Source organism: Schistosoma haematobium, chromosome 3 (assembly GCF_000699445.3).
Source record: "Schistosoma haematobium chromosome 3, whole genome shotgun sequence".
In the NCBI taxonomy this organism is placed as follows: domain Eukaryota; kingdom Metazoa; phylum Platyhelminthes; class Trematoda; order Strigeidida; family Schistosomatidae; genus Schistosoma; species Schistosoma haematobium.
In genome coordinates this window covers 45056456-45078741 of record NC_067198.1, presented here as the reverse complement: position 1 = coordinate 45078741, position 22286 = coordinate 45056456, and the positions used below count along the sequence as shown (strand labels likewise).

At 36.9% G+C, this 22286-nt stretch overlaps 1 protein-coding gene across 1 annotated transcript in view; it reads left to right on the top strand.

The window, feature by feature from the left end:
• The window catches only part of MS3_00000154 (uncharacterized protein), a 109153-nt gene that overhangs the window by 9873 nt on the left and 76994 nt on the right, over nucleotides 1-22286 (top strand). Inside the window, exons 3-7 of the mRNA XM_051208037.1 lie at nucleotides 5389-5496; nucleotides 10696-10866; nucleotides 13649-13816; nucleotides 15351-15518; nucleotides 21290-21444. Coding sequence (XP_051069978.1) covers nucleotides 5389-5496; nucleotides 10696-10866; nucleotides 13649-13816; nucleotides 15351-15518; nucleotides 21290-21444 — 770 coding nt within the window. The remainder of the gene's footprint in view (nucleotides 1-5388; nucleotides 5497-10695; nucleotides 10867-13648; nucleotides 13817-15350; nucleotides 15519-21289; nucleotides 21445-22286) is intronic.

The window sequence follows — 22286 nt, the reverse complement described above, 5'->3', positions numbered from 1 at the left end:
CTTCTCTTGCAGCCTTTTCCACCGTCATCGATAAATCCTCCACATATTTACGTTTGTCGATTCTGATGCTCCTCTTCACCTGCTTGTTTACTTCTGTGTATTCAGCTTGTGGCTTGACTTTCTCTGCTCTTGTTCGGCCGTTATTGATTGCTGTCTATTTGTTCCTCCTTTCTTGAATCTTATCCAATGTATCAACAGTGATCTATTCCTTGTGGTGGTGCTTCTTGTGGCCCAGAACCTCATGACATGTTGAAGTGACTGCCTCTTTTATCACTTTCTAGTTGCTCTCCATAGTAGTTCCCTCTCCATTTGGTAGATCATGAAAGGACTGGAATCAATTGCTGAGGACTCTCTCTCTCTCTTGACTTTGTCAGTATCCCGAAGAAGAGCCGGATTAAACTTTTATGATATTGTCCGCCCCGTTGTCCCGTGCTTCTTGAGTTTCAACTTCATCTTGGCGACCAGCAAGTGATGATCTGATGCTATATCAGCTCTTCTCTTGGTTCTCACGTCCTCTATAGTCCTCCTGAACTTTTTGTTGATGCAGATATGGTCTATTTGGTTTTGCGTGGTGTGATCCGGTGAAGTCCATGTGGTTTCGTGAATGCGTTTATGTGAGAATATAGTGCCGCCTATGACCAGTTTATTGAAGGAAGGCACATAAGTTTGCAAATCTCTCACCATTTTCGTTCCTTTCTCCTAGTTCATGTCGTCCCATGATGTCTTCATATCCGGTGTTGTCCAACCGAACTTTGGCATTTAGGTCTCCCATCAGAATGGTGGCGCATAGCATTGGATGACGTTCATTGAAATGCTCTTATGGTGTCGCAGCTCAAAGAACAGATAATGGTGACCGTCTGTTGCAGCTGTGCTCAGATAACCGCCTGTTCCTTGCAAACACTAAATTTAAGCATAAGCAAAAACATCTTTTAACATGGCGACCCCCGAATTCTTCCCAACGTTGGACCCAAATAGATCACATCGCTATCAGCCACCAATGGAGGGGCTCGATAAAAGACTGTCGCTCATTCTGGAGCATAAGCTTAGATTCAAATCATGCTCTAGTGCGAGCGCGTATTTGTCTACTTCTTACTGGACGTAGGAAGGATGATGCAAGGAAACCTCTTAGGGTCCTACTTAATGATAGTCAAGCTAAGAGTATATTTCAGGAACAACTAGAAAAACAGTTAGGCAGCCATGTAAGTGATGCCCACCCCGAGGCAGCATGGAATGACATCCGAAAAGCTGTGGAAACAGCAGTGATGTCTGCAAGTACGGTAAACCATAAGGTTAGGAAGAAACAATGAATCTCAACAGTATCTATCGCACTGATAGATGCTCGGAAACTCATTCCACCCGGCTCTGAACATAATGAAGAGCGGAGTCAGCTTAAGCGCAAGCTGACAAGAAGTCTACGCAATGATCGTGAACAGTGGTGGGTAGCGAAAGCAAGAGAGATGGAAAAGGCAACGGCAATAGGTAATAGCAGACAATTGTTCAGACTTGTTAAGGAAACCGAGTGTTAGCGAAACACTCTGAGAGAAAGATGGACATATTATACATTCTCATTCCAGGAGATTGGATCGATGAACAGAACACTTTAGGGATCAGTTCAATTGGCTTTCTTACTTACTTACGCCTGTTACTCCTAATGGAGCATAGGCCACCAACCAGCATTCTTCACCCTACTCTGTCCTGCGCCTTCCTTGCTAGTACTGTCTAATTCTTGTTCATTCTTCTCATATCTGTCTCCATTTCTCAGCGTAATGTGTTCTTTGGTCTTCCTCTTCTCCTCTGTACTTGAGGATTCGAAGTGAGGACTAGCCTTGTGACGCGGTTGTGTGCTTTCATCAATGTGTGTCTTATCCACTTCCAGCGTTTCTTCCTGATTTCTTCCTCCTCTACAATCTAATTTGTTCTCCCCTACAGTATGTTCTTGTCGATAATGTCTGGCCAACGGATCCGAAGTATTTTGCCTGGGGCCTCTCTGGGGCTACTTCCGGTCGCAAGTTCGTACAAAAAAGGAGGGTGAGCACATGGTTAGCGACCCCATCCCGTTGAAGACTAACTCGTTAAAAAGCACTTACCAGAAAATAGTTGAATAACAATTCTATGCAGTATAAAATAGGTGGTCGCTTAAGGTTTTAAATGAATCAATAGACGAATTGATAATAGCTCACAAAGAAATGATGACCATTTCAATGGAGTTGATCGCAAAGATTTTCACTTCAGGGAGATAATTTTAATGAGATTGAGTTTTCTGAGTTGGATCATTTATTAATAGGATCATAACTTACTGAATATGAGGAAGATATTCAAGATGAAAATATGGTTGTTTTATTACTGAAGCTTGTATTTTTTGATGGACTATTCAGGTCAGAGAACTTAATTTCAACAAAGTTATTCCATTTTGTATATTCTTATGCAGAACGAACTAATAATGTACTCTAATCTAAAAGATATAATCAAAATAAAAGACAATTTTAAAGTTTTGTTGTCAAGTAAATGAAAGATTAACCCTATTTTTAGGCAAACAGTCCTAGTGATTATTGAATTATCGGAAATATGAAAAAAAGATTGATACTGTTTGTGTTCTCAGTTCACAAGACATACTTGAAAACATTTACCCTAAGTTTTACATGAGCGAGTTACTGTATTATTAGTGAATGCGCACTGCTATGGAGTCCTATACTAGAATGAAACGACCATCCAGTGCTCCTAAGTCTTCAGTGGTGGTGGTCTAACATTGATCAATTCATGATCTTAATCAAAACACAACAATCTCCACAACTTTATACTGATATTTAAGGTGTATTCAAGGAATTTAGTCCTTAATTTTTGTACATACGAGATAAGTAAAGTCATCTTAACTAGTTAGAAAAAAAAAACTTACAAATGAGTTACAGTCAGTACAAAAATAACTAAGTTCTTTGAGTAAGGACGACAAATCAGCTCATAAGAAAGGGAATTTTCATCAACCAAAATGATTAGAGCATTATGTATGTCTTATAATAGCCCATCTCGGTGAGGAATATTTATTGTTGTAGGAATAAGTTGATTCAAAACTATGGAATCCCAAATCAAGACGTGTATTCAGTCTAGGAAGTTATTACATGTTGGATTTCACTCTGTTGATAGGTGAACACTACCTGGTTGGGGTCCGCTTGATTATAATAGCCAGTGTTTAGAGACTTTGGCTAAGAATCATTTACAATGGTTCAGAAGCATTCAATCTTTTTAACCCCTTTACATTTAAAACTTTTAAAGCTGTCTTATATATTTTATTCCAAGAATTCATTTTTTATGGTTCATACAATCTATGTCTAATCTTTCTACTATCACTGTAACTGTCACTATTTCTACTACTCTGAGATTTGTATTGATACAGAGGTAGAGTAGAAGACACTCGTAAGCTACTAGTATTTGACCACAGATGCCTTAGAAATATTGCTGGCGTCTGCTGGGTAAGTAATATTGAGGTTAAACGCAAGGTATTAGGGAATGATGGTAAATCAGTTGATGAGGTTGTGAATCTTCATCGACTCAGATGGTTGGGTCACGTGTTACGTATGCCCGAACACCGATTACCACGACGTGCAATGCTAACCGGTGTTGGAGATGGTTGGAAGAAGGTTAGGGGCGGCCAAACCAAAATGTGACATCAGTGCTTGAAGTCACTAACTTCTAGTCTGAGCCATGTTGGTAGATGTAGACTACTTGGTTGGGGTCCGCGTGACTATCGTAACCAATGGTTGGAGACTCTTGGTGAAATGGTTCAGAATCTATCACAATGGCGTCGGTGTATACACTCTCTGTCTTCTCTTAAACTAAGAGATTAAAATTGCTTCATATCTTTCTTTCTACGAACTAATTCTTTCTTCCTATACTATATCCTTATATACAATCTTCCTTTTATATATTACCACCTCTGAATTAACCACTTATATGAATCCGGTGTTCATCTTGTTGTGTTAATGAAGTATGGCAAGTTGGACCGATGTATATATGTGCCTGGTCCTACGTTGTAGCTGACCGACTGACTTGTATTGATACGTGTATTTTGTTGTACTGACGTATTGTTACAACTGAGAATGATTCACATATGTTCTAGGTTCGAAGATATTCATAACTCATTAACGGATCAAGCATAGAAAGAACAAAATATTTTACAGAATAAGCTGAATTCATCATAATTTAGAATTTATCATTAAATAACTGCTAAAATGCCTTAATTCACAACAAAATTTCGAATCATACTTTAGGCAATGAATTGAAAGTGTATCTCTAAAACTGGATAGGAACTCATCAAAAGCAAACAGACGATAGGAAATATAATATTTAAAAAAAATGATACGTAAGACTGATGTATCCGGTCAAGTTAAAAGATTGTTCTTACAAAACGAGATTAGCGACTTATTAGTTAATAATTATAATAATCACACTATGGTTTAAGCTACTGATGTCGACAGATATAAGTAATATGTCTCATCAACCAAGAAAAGGACGAGAACAGAAAGTGATTAATATTGAAAATGAAGGAACAATGAAGTTTGTAGTGTCGGTTATTTTACGTTAAGCCCATATACCTTGTTCTAGCTTTCAGACAAACCAATCTATTCATTCTACTTGAGCCACACTTTGATCATGTTAGTTATTCACTTGTCAACATTGTCTGTTTTTATATGAGCGCATCTGTGTGTGTACACTTTTTATCCCATTACTCATCATACGTCTGTAACCTATTTTTGTGTGACTATAAATATCGCTTCTCGGCTCTCTGAGCTAAGATCATGTGTAGTAATATTGATTAACCCTTGGTTAAATGGAGTTGGTTTACCCGCCATCTCCACTGCGCGCCGTTTCACTTCGCTCTCTTTCATTCGCTTCATATTACAAAATATATGTATTCAATAATCCATTCTCGTTATTTGACTTATTTAATTCCTTTATTGACTAACGCGATTTAAGTCGATGATTATACAGGAGGATAGGCGACATATATATTTCGACAAAAACCATTCATACAATCTATTTGGATTCAGATCCACGGGCCACCAGAGTGGAGAGCCCATCAACAAACATCGTCCGATCTAAATGACGATAATAAAAAAGGGCCCCACTAAAAGTCTAAGACAGTTGATAGATATTCCGCAAATGAAGTATTTACTGTATGGTGCTCAGATTATACTAAGACCATGCCTGTGTCCTCATTCACTATAATACTACTAATCAAATAAGTGAATGTGCTTGTAATCATTTAAAGCTTATTTAGTCACATAGACACTATGAATTTCGTTTTTGTTGTAGTGAAGATTTCCATTTTGAAATTTAGTAAATTTCATTTTGTTTTGTTTTCTTTCTTTTTTTCTTTCTCTAATAAATTCACAGGATTTTGATGCACTTTTACAAGAACATCGACAACTTAGACAAGAATGTGAAACACTTCGACATGATACAAGACAAACTCAAACATTACAATCATTGGTTGATACAAAAGTAAATATTTGGGAAAAAATAGCGAATTTTAACACAAAACATTGTATATGAATTTAAATACGGCTTTTATCAACTTTAAGTGAAGATTATAGTATTTTTAATAGGTGAATTTATGAGATGATCTATGCTAGATCGCCAATGAAAACCTGGAAACACTGTTCAATGCCGGTCCATTAGTCCAGAGGTTAAGCACTGACACACAAAATCGAAGATGTTGGGTTTCGGTCCTGTGTGCCGAATCATGAATACGCACTACTGAGCATTCTCATACAAGGACAAAACGGCTGTTTAGTTCTTTCAGATTTTCAATGATGATTTAGTTTAAATCGTCTCATGAATTTAACTAATAGAGAAAACGGCGAGACTAATTTATGGACGAGCCGATCAGAGGCGTTTCAGAGATTTCAACGTTACGGCGCCAACTTCAGTGCTTTATGCTAACGTGTGATCGGTTCACCGAGCGTTTTGTACAAAACATGATAATTGAGCGGCTATAACGAATAAAACAGCGGGGCTATAATTTTGCGGACGAATCAATCAGGTATAAGATAATAGATCTCTGATTCTAACGCGAAAGCCTTTCATCCATTTAGCTAAGTAGATTTCTAAAATCACAGCTGATGTCAGTTCGTGATGAAAACCCTTTATATAATTTCTAACTAAGGCAACTTACGACAATTATTGCGAACTGGATAATAAAAGCACCAGTAACACTGGCTGCAGCCAGGTACTACAATATATACGGATGTTTGGAGAGTATGCAGACTCCTACATAGGCTTAGTTATATGCATCGTGTCGTTATCCACAAGTGGCATTTTGTGTACTCAACAACCGGAATACACATAAACAATATTGAAGCTATATGGTCGAGGCTGTAAGAGTTTCTGAGACTTTATCATGGCTCCAGAGGCCGACTATATCGTAGCCGTATGGATGATTTCTTCTACTGCATGCATTACGATTTTAGAATCTCTGAACCTCTTTCTAACCTTGACAAGTTTTTGAACCATGTATAAGAAGTGTATCCACTTTAATTCTTTGGTATTGTATAATATAGTTTTAGTCTACACTTACTGTTTGCTGATTGGCTAATATTTCTCAAGTTCACTTGAGATTCGTTCAAAGGTCGTCCATAAATTATAGTCTCGCCGAGAAAACTTCACTTTGATAGTTATTCATGGTATAGCGAGATCATTTAAGTCGTTCGTTATATAATCTAATCAAAAGTATCTTGGATCACATTTTTATATTTTGATTGCCAAAATTTGTTATAACTAATCTTAAACTTCTCATCTTAAATTTTCTTTAATGAATTGTTATAATTTGTGACCGCCGATTAGAGGGCACGCGTAAAACACGTGTGGGCAACCTAGAATCCTGACTGGTTCTGCTTTCCGCCTAGCCCAGCCAGTTAAGTCCAGAACACCATTTCGAGCCTCTGCAATATGAATCATTATATTTCAAACACACTGAGTTTATATACCAATCAAACAGACCACAAAGTACCAATAAAATATGAAACAACAAGAATTAGCCAGATGTGGCTGTGAATGAGGGAGGTAGTAATTAATATACTGAGTATAACTCAAGAATGGTAAAACGTATAATAATAGTTTATGGGTCAAAATAAAGCTTATAATAAGAGGAATATGAATATGCATAGTTTAGTTACTTAATCGTTATAAAACAGTATTGGCCCATCAATAGATCCCAAAAGTTACCATTCATTATTCTTGTCGGGACATAACATGAATTATTTAACATTATGCAAAACAACATTAAATAAAAACTTTCATCTTAATTTGATTGAATAGTTTCATAGTAATTGAACGCCGAGTTGATATGAGACATTAAAGAGGAAGAATGTTGTATTTGTGCAAAATCTCATCGAATAAATTTGAATTCGATCCGATATTTTGCCTATTAATCTGAGATTTTACAAATACATTCCTTCTCTTTAATGTCTAACATTAAATATCTGAATTTTCTATAAGGTATTTACTGATGAACTAATTTCTTCTTACATATTAAGATTCCTTCCTATCTAAGATTACATTTTGAAAAAAAGAGTGAATGAATTAATGTTATATACAAAAATAAACGACTGAAATCATTTGACACTTGCACGCGAGATTAATAGGTCCTGGGTTCGAATCTCGCGGGGGGCGGTATCGTGAATGCGCACTAATGAGGAGTCCCATACTAGGACAAAACGACCATCCAGTGCTTCCAGATTTTTCATGGTGGTCTAGCTCCAATCGGCTCATAATTTCAATTAGTGAAATTACTAAAATCTCCACAAAACCCCCTTCTGATGCCGAATCATTCTAATCAATATTATAATGATAAGATAAATGAACCAATCAGAGAAAGGATAAATAATAATAATTTGATTGGATGAAATAAGTTTTAAGTAGGCAAGGTAACAGACAATTTAGATAGATATGATATAATTGTTTTATTACGTGATTAAAATGTTTAGAAAGTAATAGACAGTTGTTATGACAATTATACTTATTCTTCTAAATGATTAATTCATTTTAAAATGAGTTGATCGTTTGATTTATAAATCTAACTAATATTTAGTATGGAAAGTTAATTATATTGAATTTAATCAATGCTTGTCAGTCAGTCAGCTACAACGTAGAACCAGGCACATATGTGATCTGTACTTCTAAAATGTCTATATTCTAAATGGGTACAACAGACATAACCGGAAGTTGAATTAAACATTTCAATTTGCCTCATCAACCGTGGATGTTTGTTTTATATGATTTCCTGTGATAAAACAAAAGTAGTAACTTAGATAAATTTCACATTAAATACATAAATCAGCGGTGTGACTATAATTTATGGAAGACCTTTGAGCGACGCCAGACTGACCTTGATGGTGTCCACCTAATAACTAGGACCAAATGAAGGTTATAAACCTGTGTAAGGAATTATAATCATAATTTCCAGTTGTTGATTAAGGTGAGAAATTAGATTTAGGGTTTTCATTAGGAACTGATATCAGTTCTAATGCCAATACCGTATTTATTCGAATGAATGAGTGAATTTCGCACAAACGTCCGAGACCTGTTATCTTATACCTGATTGGTTCGTCCATAAATTAGTCTTGCCAAATCAACTTTTTGAAAGTAATGAGTACCATTCTGTAGTTTTGGATGACTGATCAAAATTAGTCATTTAAAGTATCATTTGATATTTTGGGGAACTCTTGCCTAATCTAAAATTTAAAGCCTTTCCTTTTACAAAAATTTTGAATTTGTAATATTTATTACAATCTAAATCAAAGAGGTATAGTTGGCAAGGAATGAATGAGATTAAGATAATTATAAGGTATGGAAGAACATTTTAATATAATCGACAAAACGTAGGAAATGATGAGAGAGCATTTTATATGCATATTGGGATCTCCTCAGATAACAATTAATTATTAACTACTTACACTGTTAAAATAATTGACATTACTAGTGTGACCAACGTATTCACCCCAGTCATCAAGCTGGAAACTGATACCGAACAGGAGTCTATAAGAAAATTCAATTGGTCAGTATTCACACCAAAATGCACCATATTATTCACATACTTCTCAACAACATAAGGGTTTTAATATAGAAGACTGATCTCTGAATAGTCGGATGACGTAAGAATTATATTATCTAAGAGCATACAAATTACAAGAACAAATGAAAATAATGAGAGTAAACAAGTATGAAAAACATCACTCTATTTTCAACTAATCAATGATAGTAAACGATACAACAATAAACCAGAGTGAATACAGCATGAGCATTCGTATGTTTTATGATTGCACATCTTATCTTCCGGGTTATTTTGAAATATATCTTGGTTTCTTCTTAACTTTGTTCTGAGTTGAGATGGGTAAAGCGAAATGTAGGTGGTTAATGAGGTTAGACTATAATTTATGAACGACCTTTGAGCGACGCTGAAGTGACCCTGAGAATGGACACCTACTGATTAGGACTAAATGAAGGTTATAAACCAGTTAGGAATTCCATTTACAGTTGATGGTTAGGGTTAAAAATTAGATTTAGGGTTTTCATCACGAACTGATATCAGCTATAATGCTAAATCTCTGTTTAGCAAAATGCATGAGTGAATTTCGCGCCGAAATTCATGACTTGTTACCTTATGTCTGATTGGTTCGTCCATAAATTATAGTCTCACCGCTAATGAAATACCAAACAAATGGGAACATAACGCGATCAGCTTATTTGATTGATAGTATGATAGTTACATATTCAATGTATTCTGAAGCGGATATAGTCATAAAAGTAAGATTTCAAATCAGTTCGTCTGTTGGATATTTATTGGTTCAGAACATTAAAGTTACAATTTACTTAGGTGATTGGTTATGACCATGTAAATTACCCATTAAAAATCTTTCAGTATTATGCATAGAAAGTGATCTGACTTATGTAGAAGTTACATTTATGTCTTATGCTTATTGCAAGTTTAACTTTCCTTGTATTCCAATACTATGAATCCTCAAACTTCGTTCCAGAACTTTTTTTGGACGATATCTATTTAATGATTGGTGTATCTTCTAGTATTTTATCGTGTACCAAATTTATTTTATTTATTTAAACACACAAAGATTGCTACAAGGAGGCACTAAACAGATCTGCACAACATAAATTATTCGATTTATCTAAGGGCTGAGATACCATCCGGGTGCCCAAACCGAAACAGGTGGTTTTCTTACAGCGCCACACATGGAGCCTTCGACCTGAAGGTCTAATCCACAAGGCAGTGAAGCAACATCAGGAGATTCAGTCCTATGGTAGCCGATGACCAATCATTGGTTCATATGTCATTTATTCCTTCAAGATACTAGAGCCCATGCGAATCATTGTTTTAGAACCACGGTTTTCCAACTCCCCCAGGTGGATCCTCCATATTCACCAACACGGTTAGAGCACCGGACATTCGCTTTTCGTCCTCTCAATATCGTAAACAACAGTAATTCCGCAAGAAGGCGATGAGTAGGACTTCCCTGGTAGTGGTTGTATGCACGTAGCCATGTGAGAGCATTTCGAGAGGGAGAGCGGACTCTCCCCACTCTCGGCCGTACCAAGGCATTTGGGAGCCAAGTTCTATCATTATTATCTTTTAACTCGTCATAAATTTAGCATCTATTTATTACTCACATCATTTTTTTCATACTAAAGGAATCGAAAATTTTAACTTTGGAAAATGAAATACGTCTTTTAGAAGATGAAATTACTCGTCTTCGAGATGATGGTCTAATTACTCCAAATACATCAACTAGCAGTGGGATTGATGATTTAGATAAAACTTTACAAGTATTTCGAAGTAATGAACGTATTCTGAAATCTAAAGTAAGTGATTAATTAATATTTTGTAGGATAACACTATAGTCATATTGTTTATGTATAATATTATTTCTGATACTACTAACTAATTATGGGATTATGAAGACCTCGAAATCTGAGGGAAAACACGGAATACAATGGACAGCTCAGAACCAATTAGACGATTTGGACTTGATGGCGAAATTCTGAACGATGTAGAATCCTTCACGTACCTGGGAAGCATCATCTATGGGTAAAGAGGATCAAATTTAGACGTAAAGGCGAGGATTGGCAATGTAATGGCCGCATTCCTACAATTGAAGAACATATAGAACTTAAAACAACCGTCAACCAAGATTAAAGTCACAATCTTCAAAACGAACGTCGAGACAGTTCTACTGTATCGAGCTGAAACATGGAGAACTACTACAACCATCATCAATAAGGTGCAAGTATTTATAAGTAGTTGTCTATACAAGATACCCAACATCCATTGGCCGGATACCATCAGCAACAACCTTTTGTGGGAGTGAACAAACCAGCTTCCTAGCATTGAACTCCTCAGCAGTTCGCATCTACGATCCCGCCTCAAGTGATTCAAACCCAGAACCTATCAGTCTCGCACGAGAACGCTTAAACACTGAGCTGGCACTTAATGGTGTTAATGTCTAACTTCAACTAATTCACGAAATCGAGCGACACTTCCACCATTATCTTCAATGAGTAGTTACTATCTCACAACTGACCCGGTTGAATTCCACTAGTCATTGCTTTTTACTAGAACTCCAGAATATACCTCTTGAAGCTAGTCACTAGTGAGCATATGTTAATTAGTATCAGAAGGGGATTTGTGGATATGGTAGTAATTTCAATGGTTAAGATCATGAGTCAATTGAATATTTTAAACCAATCTATTAGGCTCTAGTTGGTTGATTTATTTTCTATAATAATCCATTCATTTGTTTATATACAATTTGAGATTTATGAAATCTATTCTACTCTTATTTTATTATAATCCATTTGTTTGTTTTTTCATATTATTTCTCTTGGTGGGTGGGGGTGATAATAATTCAATAGCTTACATAGATACAATGATATAGGAAAGAAGATGGTGACAACAAGTATTGATTAGAATAGTACCATGTGACTTCTATAACTTGAACTAAAATGAATATCCAAGTAGAGAAAATAAATAACAAAAATATAATTCTCGACAGAAAAGTAGATAAACTTTATGACGTACAATCTGGAAATAATCCTCTATATGGAATAAATGAAAAGAAGAAAAAATTATTTTTTTTTAGTTGTGAAGTTATATATATATATTAACACTGTTGAATACTTGCTCAATAGTAGTCTAGAGGTTAAGCATTCATGTGAAACTAACTGAAGGTTTTGGGTTTGAATCCCATGTTTGGAATTGTGGAACCTACACTGCTGAGGAGTTTATAATGTAGTGTAGTGTAGTGAATTGACTTAAACTAGATAGTTAGATCGATAAAACAGGGAACGTTAGATTTGTGTTTCATATTTGTATAAGACATCTCAGCGGTAAAACTCATCCTTCACTTAGATATGAAGGGTTAGATTTAGCGTCGACTGATCCTATTAGAAATAAAAGTAGACTGAAATTGTTTCTCCGAAAATTCTTAATAATCATTAAACATTAAGTTTAATGGCAATAGATTCGTTGCAAACGTTAAACCTTTTGAACGCAAGCCAAGACGTATAAATCACTAAAACAAAAACAATAATGCGATCGATCAAAGATGGCAGTTTAATTCTTCTGAGGTGTTTTTTTATTTCTTAGCTTATCTAATGATGTTAGCAATTCACTTGGTATTCTTTTGCTTGAATCTTCCAATTAAGGTTTTAAAAGTACAATTGATCAGTATCTTATTAGCATATGTGCATAGTGTGCGTATTGCCTCGATATTGCCTTAATTCACAAAGATGGATAGTGGCTAGTAGTGGGATCAAGGAAGCGCGTTTCTTCCCATTTCGAACTCGTCAGCTAGATGTACCTGCATTTCAGAGTTGATGTTCACTCAGTACCGTTCGCTTCAAACACCATTGTGTTATCCACTCAGACGAAACGTACATCCTGCATTCCACTGATTCGAGTACATATATACATCGGGAAGAGAATGACTTATCGAGCGATATTTAAGTGATTAACATCTAGGCTAAAGAGAGATGCGTTGGTAGGTTGTTCATCTGATTAAGCATACACGTTTATACAGACATGATAGTAACCATAATAGTACAAAGAATAGATTAATTGTTACTATTCGAATAACATTATCCATTGAATAAGTTAATAAAAGAACTCGACAAAATTAATTATAAACAAAATTGATTGTAGGTGAGTTGCTATAATTCAATCTATACAGTTTCATACTAGGATGAATGAAATTTTTACTTTGTCCTGGTTTCCAATGCTTTTGTGATACTAACCATAAAAAGGTTATTAAATAATTAATTAAAGGAAACATTTATTCGTAGATTGGTTAAAATTAAGCAATAATAGCGCTGGATACCGGCTCAGTGGTCTAGAGGTTAAATGTTCGCGAACGAGACCGAAGGTTTTAGGTTCTAATCCCGCGGAAAGGATCGTGGATGCGTGCTAGTGAGGGGTTACGTACTGAGACAAAATGGCCTCCTGGTGACCACAGGTTTCTCATGGTAGTCTAGTTTTAATTGATCCATGAATTCAACTAAGAAATATTTACCATATTTTCATATCTAACAAGATTTTCAATATTCTTTCTAATATAACAGTAAACGTTTTGTCAAAAATAACTTCCAGATTGAAATGTTAAATAGTGAAATTTCAAAACGTGAATGTGAATTATACACATTACAATCACGTTTAGAAATGACTGATAAACAACATCAAGATCAAAATCATCATATTAATGTATTAAAAGAACAAGTGAATACACGTGAACATAAAATCTCCATGTTAACAGCTGATGTAAGTAACTCTTTTTGTATGTGTGATTTTATATTGATGTACATGAAGTGTTTTGATAAATACTATAGAAATTTAGTTATAGTGGTCTAGAGGTTAATTGTTCGCTTGCAAGGCAGAAGGTCTTGGATCCAAGTCCTACGTGCCGGATCGTGGATGTGAATTGCTAAAGAGTCCTAAACTAGGAAGAAACAGTTGCCCAGTACTTCAAGGTTTTTAATGGTGATCGATTTATGATCTATGTATGATAAGTCTTGTGGATTGAACGCTATATTCGTCTCCTAGGCTATTCTGTAACCCCCAAGCTAGAACTATAAAGCAACCTGAACACGAGAGAGAAGACTCAAAGTATGCGAGTAGTTCACCTCAAGGTTCATTTTAATACAGAAAATACAGGGTTTTCATAATATTTTAAATGACCTTGGGATGCTAAAAGTTTCTGGGATGCTACTAAACATAGTAGCAGTGTAGCAACCAGCCAATCAGAACCTCTTCATGTGGCGTTTCGCTTCTTTGATATTTTTGGCAAAAACTTCAAGTGAACGCTGATTGGACGAAACGCATTTTAGTAATTCCTGATGCTTGCTCGTCTTTTGCAAGCAATTTTCTGGATCACTCCAACAATATAAAATAAGAATAGTAAGTTGTTAGCATTGAACATAAAATCAGCGTTAACAGTTAAGGATTAAGTTAGATATTCTTTTTGACTAACGGAATCACTCACTCACTCATACGCTTACTCATTTACTTATTTATATCTACTTCTTCCTTTTACTCTTTTTTTCTTTTCTTCTCTCCATCCTGCTTTACTTTTACATATTTACTCATTTATTTACATACCTGCTCACTCATGCTTACTTACTTACATGTTACTCCTGATGGAAAATAGACCGCCAACCAGCATTCTTCAACCTACTCTATCCTGGGGCTTCTTTTCCAGTTATATCCAATTATTGTTCATTCTTTTCATATCTGTTTCCATCTCTCGGTGTATTGTGTTCTTTGCTCTCCCTTTCGTCTTTTAATCTTGAGGATTGTAAGTAAGAGCTTGTCTTGTGACTCAATTGGGTGATTCATTCATACATATGTAGGTGAAATATACTATCGATGAAAAGTGCTTGATTGTAATGCATAAAACTATTTGTATGTATATGCAACTTCAATTTTAGATAAATTGTGTTATCTCTTTTGAAATTATTATGAGAAGGGGTTTTGTGGAGAATTTATAAATTTCACTAGTTGAAATCATAAGTCAATTGAAGCTAGACCATCATGGAAAACCTGGAAGCACTAAACAGCTGTTTCGTCCTAGTATGGGACTCCTCATTAGTGCGCATCCACAATCCCCCCCGCGAGATTCGAACCCAGGACTTATCAGTCTCGCGCGCGAGTGCCTAACCATTAGACCACTGAGCTGATCGGCATCCAACGGTGTTAATGTTTAACTTCAATTTGGTCTAGCTTCAACTGACTCATGATTTCAACTAGTGAATTTTCTTTTGAAATTAATAATAATAATAATGATCATTTAAAATAGGCAGAAGATTTTCGTAAAAGAATTAAAGAGAAAGAAAATCTTTTAGAAAAGAAATCAAAAGCATTGAATAGTGCACAATCAGCTAAACGACAAATTGAACAAGAATTAACTGAACTTAAAGATCAAATGGATATAAAAGATAGAAAAATATCCTTATTACAGAAAAAAGTAAGAAAATGAATTAAATTGAATTGTGTTATTCCAGCGTTTAATGTAGATTTATATATAAACAATTATATATGATTAATTTATTATAATCAGAGAGGGGTTTTGTGGATATTATAGAAGGTTTAACAGTTGAGATCATGAGTCAATTAAAGCTAGATCACCGTGGAAAACCTGGAAGCACTGGACGGCCATTTCGTCCTATTGTGGGACTCTTAAGCAGTGCATACCCACGGCACCATCTCGAGTGATTCGAACCAATGACCTATCAGTCTCATGCGTGATCGCTTAACCTCTAAACCACTAAGCTCCCCTTGGCCTTAGTTGATTGTGGTGCCATATTTCTTGGTTCACCTTGACATCATACATGATGTCCCTATGTTTCTTTGTGATTTTACTCTCTACCCATCTATCACATCCGTGTCTATAGTCCCGCGCATACACTTTCGCACCAACTTTGCAGGGAATTCTAGTATTCTTCATCTGGGGTCTTTGCTGGGCCTCTCGCTTGGGCGTCATCACACTATGAACTGTCCGTAGCTTTCGCTGCATAAGGATCGCAGCAGGGGATTTGAAATTTGCCAAGAAGTCGTGCGGGGTCGTCCGGTACACAACTAGAAATCGCTCTAAGATATCTTCTATGGTCCCCTCCCCTCGTGCTTTAAGCATGGCTCGTTTAAATATACCAACGAATCTTTCAGCTTGTCCATTAGATTGCGGGTGATATGGCGGAGAACGGACATGGTTGATCGAGTTTTACAGGAAAAATTCTCGGAATTGGCTAGATGTGAACTGTGAACCATTGTCTGTTACTATTGTTTCTGGAAGACCATGCTGAGCGAAGATCTGATTAAGGAGTTTGATGGTCCGAGTTGTAAAGGATGGCGCAATTGGCAATATCTCTGGCCATTTGGAGTAGGAGTCAACTAGTATCAGATATGTGGTACCCTCTAGCGGCCCGGTAAAGTCAATATGCACTCGCGACCAGGGTTTTTCTGACTTTGGCCAGGGTACTGGAGACAAATTAGAAGGATTTTTTGCAGCTGTTTGACAATGTGAACATCTTTTGACAAAGTCGATAATCTGCTTATCCATGTTCGGCCAATATGCTTAGGTGCGAGCGATGGATTTCACATGGTTTATCCCTGGGTGTCCAGAGTAAAATTGGCGTAGGACCTTGAAACTTAGGGTTGTTGGAATTACTACGCGATCACCGAACATCAGACAATCGTTAACAACACAGAGGGCGCTGCGACGATTCGCTAGTTGTTGAATATCACAATATCGCTAATAGTGTAGCATCGGAATCCTCTTCCCTTGATATTATGGCTATGAGTGTGTCCTCATCTGTGGTAGGATGGTTACTGATAAGTCTGGACAGTGCATCTGCCTGACCGAAATCTTTGGAACGTCGATACTGGATGTCGAAGTCGTACCCTAATAACGCCAATGCCCAACGTTGAAAATGATTAGCAGAATGCGCAGGAATACCTTTCTTTGATCCAAAGATTGATAACAACGGCTTATGGTCTGTGAGCAAGGTGAAACGGCGCCCGTAAATGAATTTGTGGAATCGCCGGACAGCAAAAATTAGGGCTAACGCTTCCTTCTTGATCTGGACGTAACGTTTCTCAGTAGGTGTTAGTGTTTCCGAAGCGTGCATATCCGCTTTCTCTGAACCATCGGGAAAGACATGCGAGAGTACGGTACCCAGTTCATATGTTGAAGCGTCAGCAGCAACCACAATGGGTAGTTTCGGATTGTAGTGGGTTAGCAGTAGATTGGAACTTAGCATGGCTTTAAGTTTTGAAAAGGCTGACTCACATTGCGTTGACCAATTCCAAGTAGCATTCTTTTCTAGCAGACGATTTAATAGATGTTGTACGTCATACAGTGATGGAAGAAATGCTAAATAGTAGCTAATCATTCCCAGAAATGACCGCAGTGAGGAGACATCAGTGGTGGCAGGCATTTTCTGGATTGCGTAAGTATCTTGAGGATCAGGGTGTCGTCCGGAAGTATTAAAGATAAACCTCAGGTATTTAACGGAACGTAAGAAGAACTGGCATTTTTCTGGGCGAAGGCGAAGATCATTATCCTGGAGGCGTTGTAGAACTAAGTGTGTTCTGGTATGCAATTCATCAGCAGTTGAACCGACAATGAAGACATCGTCAAAGTATGTAGCAACAACAAGAAAATCTGCCAGAATAGTACCCATGATCTGCTGGAAGATCGTTGGAGCAGTTTTGATACCAAAGTGTAACCGGGTATACTGAAAAACTCCTCGGTGAGTTTTGATTGTCAATAACTCTCTCGATTCAAGAGCGACTGGAATTTGAAGTTAAGCATCTGCTAGATCCAGCTTAGCAAAGTAGGTACCACCATTTAAAATAGTAAATAAGTCATCTGAGATTGGCAGCGGATAGTGATGCGGTTGTAGAGCCGCGTAGAGTTCTGTGAAAACGTCTGCATAGATGCGTATGGAACCATTGGATTTTTTTACAACTACAATTGGTGTAGCCCATGATGAATAGGAAACAGGTACTTGAACACCCTCAGTTTCCAAACGTTGAATTTCAGCGTCAACCGGAGGTAGAGATGCGTATGAAACTGGACGTTTTGGGCGAAAAACTGGAGTAGCTTCTGACTGCAGTCTTAAAACAGCTTCCTTTGTGGAAGAAAGTCCGAGACCAGGCTGAAAGAGTTCAGTAAATCGTTTTTGAAGGTCTGCAGCATGCTGTTGTGTAGAGGCAGTAGTTTGTACTTGATTGCAGATAGCGCTAATGGGAAGATCAGCGAGACCAAGTTCTCCGAACCAATCTAAACCTAAAAGGTTGAGTGGAGAATTGGTGGTGTAACACGTCCCATTGATGGTTGTACCTCTAAACGAAATGCAGCAATAGAGTTCACCATGAGGGCGGAGATGACCCCCACAGGCACTGACGGCTGTCTGACAGGATGGTTTGATGGGAGGTTGGCCCAAGGTTCCCCAAGTCTTTCTCAACAGAATAGTGATATCTGACGCAGTATCCAACTGCAACCGAACTGGCTGACCATTGATTGAGAGGGTCGGAAATTTGCGTCGAGTCACGACATGAGTGTGGAAGACTGCTGCTAAACCCCTTGATGAGATAATCGGCTTTTTGGGAAAGCGACGCTGCGTCTGTGCATTTCGACGGTTATTGAATCGGTTGGATTTGCAAAAGCCGCTTTTGTGACCAACTTTCTGACAGCGATCGCACATATGCTGTTTAAATGGACAAAACTTCACATCATGCCAGGCTCTACAGTGCCAACATGGCGATGGGGCTTCTTCTGAGCCGGTTTGGAGTGATTGGAGACAGAGACAGCTCTGGCGTTCGAAGGACTCAGGGTTGTCGATCTCGAAGATTTTTTCTGGTGCTGAACAGTATAAACTTCGGAACCACCCTGGCCCCCAGATCGAACCAAAGTGGTGTCACACTGCAGATTGATGATGCGTTGGTACTCGTCTATGATCGCATTGAGTGTCAGTGTTGGGTCTTGTTCAAGGCGGTTAAGCAACCGAGTTCTGATGTCGGAGAATTTGGGTGATTGAAGGCTGCATATGAGTACTGGGGACTTGAATTTGTCTTCAGTGAGGGATCTGAGCTTGAACCGTTCGCATTCACGGTTGACAACGCCGGCGTGGTTCAAGAAGTCATCGGACTCATTCATGACCAGTTTTAAGCAGTGATATCGAGTATTGAAAAGTGAATGATGATCACCAAAAAGTTTTCTAAGAGATTGTATAATGGCGTCGAAGGAACGGTTGAGTGGGTTCTGCAGTAGAATGATGTTGCAATACTTGTCCAGCTCGGATGGACCAAGTTTCCGAAGGAGAAGATGCTCCTTCCACGAATCACCTCTGTCAGTAAAGTCAACTTTGAAAAGGTCTTCATAACGCCTGAACCAAGTATGAAATGTAATATTGGCGTCAGGATCATAAAGAAATTCTGAAATGCCACTGGTAATACCATCAACTGATTAAGGGACTGTCGGTGTAATTGGGACTCATCTCTATCAGCTTCAGCTGTTGTACGAACATTTTTTCTAATTTGGCTGGATCCATAGTTAGTCACCAACTTGTTTGCTAAATCTCCGTCACCAAATTATTATGGACCGCGGGGTGGATACTGTAATTTCTAGCGACTGACCAACTTCAGATAACCCAGTACGACCCCAATACTGTTCCCCAATCTCCAAAATATCAGAACACGAACCGTAGATGAAAATTGTTTATGGGGTCAGAAGAAGAATAAGAATAGGAATAAGAATAATACTTTACAGACAAATGCATATTTATACAGTTAGGACTACCGTGAATATTGACCAGTAGGAAAATGACACGTGAAATAAATATTGATCAATGGGAAAATGACACCATTTCACGTTCAAGAATGGCATTAGACTTAACAGGATAATTTTTGGGATATTTTTCTGAATATCTCAACACCTAATTAAAACTTCAATTGAATTTGATCCAATAATACAGAACTTTCATTCGTTTTTATTGTGAAAATAATAAAAAAACAATTAATTAAATTTTATTTTAAAATATCGAAAATTACTAAACAAAAATTATTTTTCAATTATTCATGACAGAAACAATGACTTTTTAGTCCTTATAGTTTGTTTTCTTCAAAGTAATTAGTTAATATCCGCCTGAAGTACCCCCCTCCCTACTGACGTTTCTGCCAGTTACAAGCCTGGATAAAAAAGGAGGGTTGGGCATAGAGTTAGCGAACCCATCCTTTAGAAAACGAACTCACTAAAAAAACATTGAACCAATCTAAGTTGTAAATGTTTATTATTTTTTGGCATACATATTATCTCTATATCAAAGAAGTGAACTAAAAAATGGGGGAAAAGAGGGAGAATTTTCTTTAGTTTTTGTCCGAGTGAAATTAAAATAATCACTGATGTTTTAAAAATTGATTTTTTTTCTCCTTTTCATTCAATTAACTATTTAACGGATACAAAGAATTCTATTAAGGTAAAGTAGGTTCAAAGAAGAAAACTCAAGTATTGATCATTAAATAAACCATGTAATCTGAAATTAATTCATTTATTATCAGAAACGGGTTTTGTGGAGATTGTAGTAATTTCAACAGTTGAGATCATGAGTCAGTTGAAACTAAACCACCATGGTTAAGCGCTCACTCGTGAGACTGATAGGTCATGGGTTCGAATCTCGCGGTGTGGTGGGATCGTGGATGCGCACTGCTGACGAGTCCCACAATAGAACGAAACGGCCATCCAGTGCTTCCAAATTTTTCCATGGTGATCTAGCTTCCATTGAATCATGATCTCAACTGTTGAAATTCATTTATTATACTTTTTAAGGGTTATGAGTTTGATTCTTTACAGGATTACGAGTGCATATTTCTAAGGTCCTTAAATCTGAGATATAACAATGGCTTGTTACAAAATATATTTCTGATGGAAATTAGCTCCAACTTGGATAAAACTCACTAGGAAATCACTTTAAGGTGCGATCGCAATATTTTATTTAGGTTTCACAACAGATGAACATCAGCCATGTTATATAGAAGGTGAATCACTAGATTTCCTATGGTCATTTGAAGAAGATTTTATTTTTATAATTCTTAGAACATTTCATTTTGATATACATTTTTATTAACTCCTGTTGGGGTAATATTATAAGTCTACTGATAATTATTATGAGTAGTATAAGTTAATTAAAATAAAACATTTGAAACCGCAAATCTGTATCACCTTACATTGTATACTAGATTGAAAATATAGAAGATTTACTTAATGATAAAGAAACACAATTAGCAACAGTTCAAGCTCGTCTTTCACGTATTAGTACAGAACGTGTCAGTTCAGATGGTGGACGTATTGGATGGGAGGAAACATTAAAAGATAAAGATCGACAAATTGAACGGTAAGAAGATAACTTTATATTTCATAATAATTTTGATTTGACTTGTTTACAATTCAGAATATCACTTCATTCTACGTTGAGTATTGTTTGTTAGATTCAACTATTTAAATGGATATAAATGATATGACTAATCGAAATGAACTTTACCTTGGTTCGTTGAGATCATTTACTTTTAGAGAAAGCTGTAAAAACTCAAGCGAATAATTCTATTCTATGTATTTTATCTTTCCACTTCCTTAACATCTATGTACTTACGGCTGATTATTCATTGATTTTTAATAACCATTATTTAAACAAGTTTATTTTTATTTTCAAACTATGACCTACTTCATTACTTATTTACTTACGCCTGTTACTCCCAATGGAGCATAGACCACCGACCATAATTCTCCAACACACTTTGTCCTGGGCTTTCCTTTCCAGTTCTATCGAATTTTTGTTCATTTTTCTCATATCTGTCTCCATTTCTCAACGTAGTGTTTTTTTTGGTCTTCCTCTTCTTTGGCCTTGAGGATTCCACGTAAGGGCTTACCTTGTGACACAGTTGTGTGGTTTCCTCAATATGTGTCCTATCCACTTCCAGCGCTTCTTCCTGATTTCTTTCTCCTCTGGAATCTGGCTTGTTCTCTCTCACCGTAGGTTGTTGCTGATAATGTCTGACCAACGGATCCGAAGTATATTGCGTAGACAGCTGTTAATAAACACTTGTATCTTCTGGATGATGGCTTTCGTAGTTCTCCAAGTTTACGCCCCATACAGTAGAACCGTCTTGACATTTGTATTGAAAATTTTGACCATGGTGTTGGTTGACAGTTGTTTTGAGTTCCAGACGTCCTACAGTT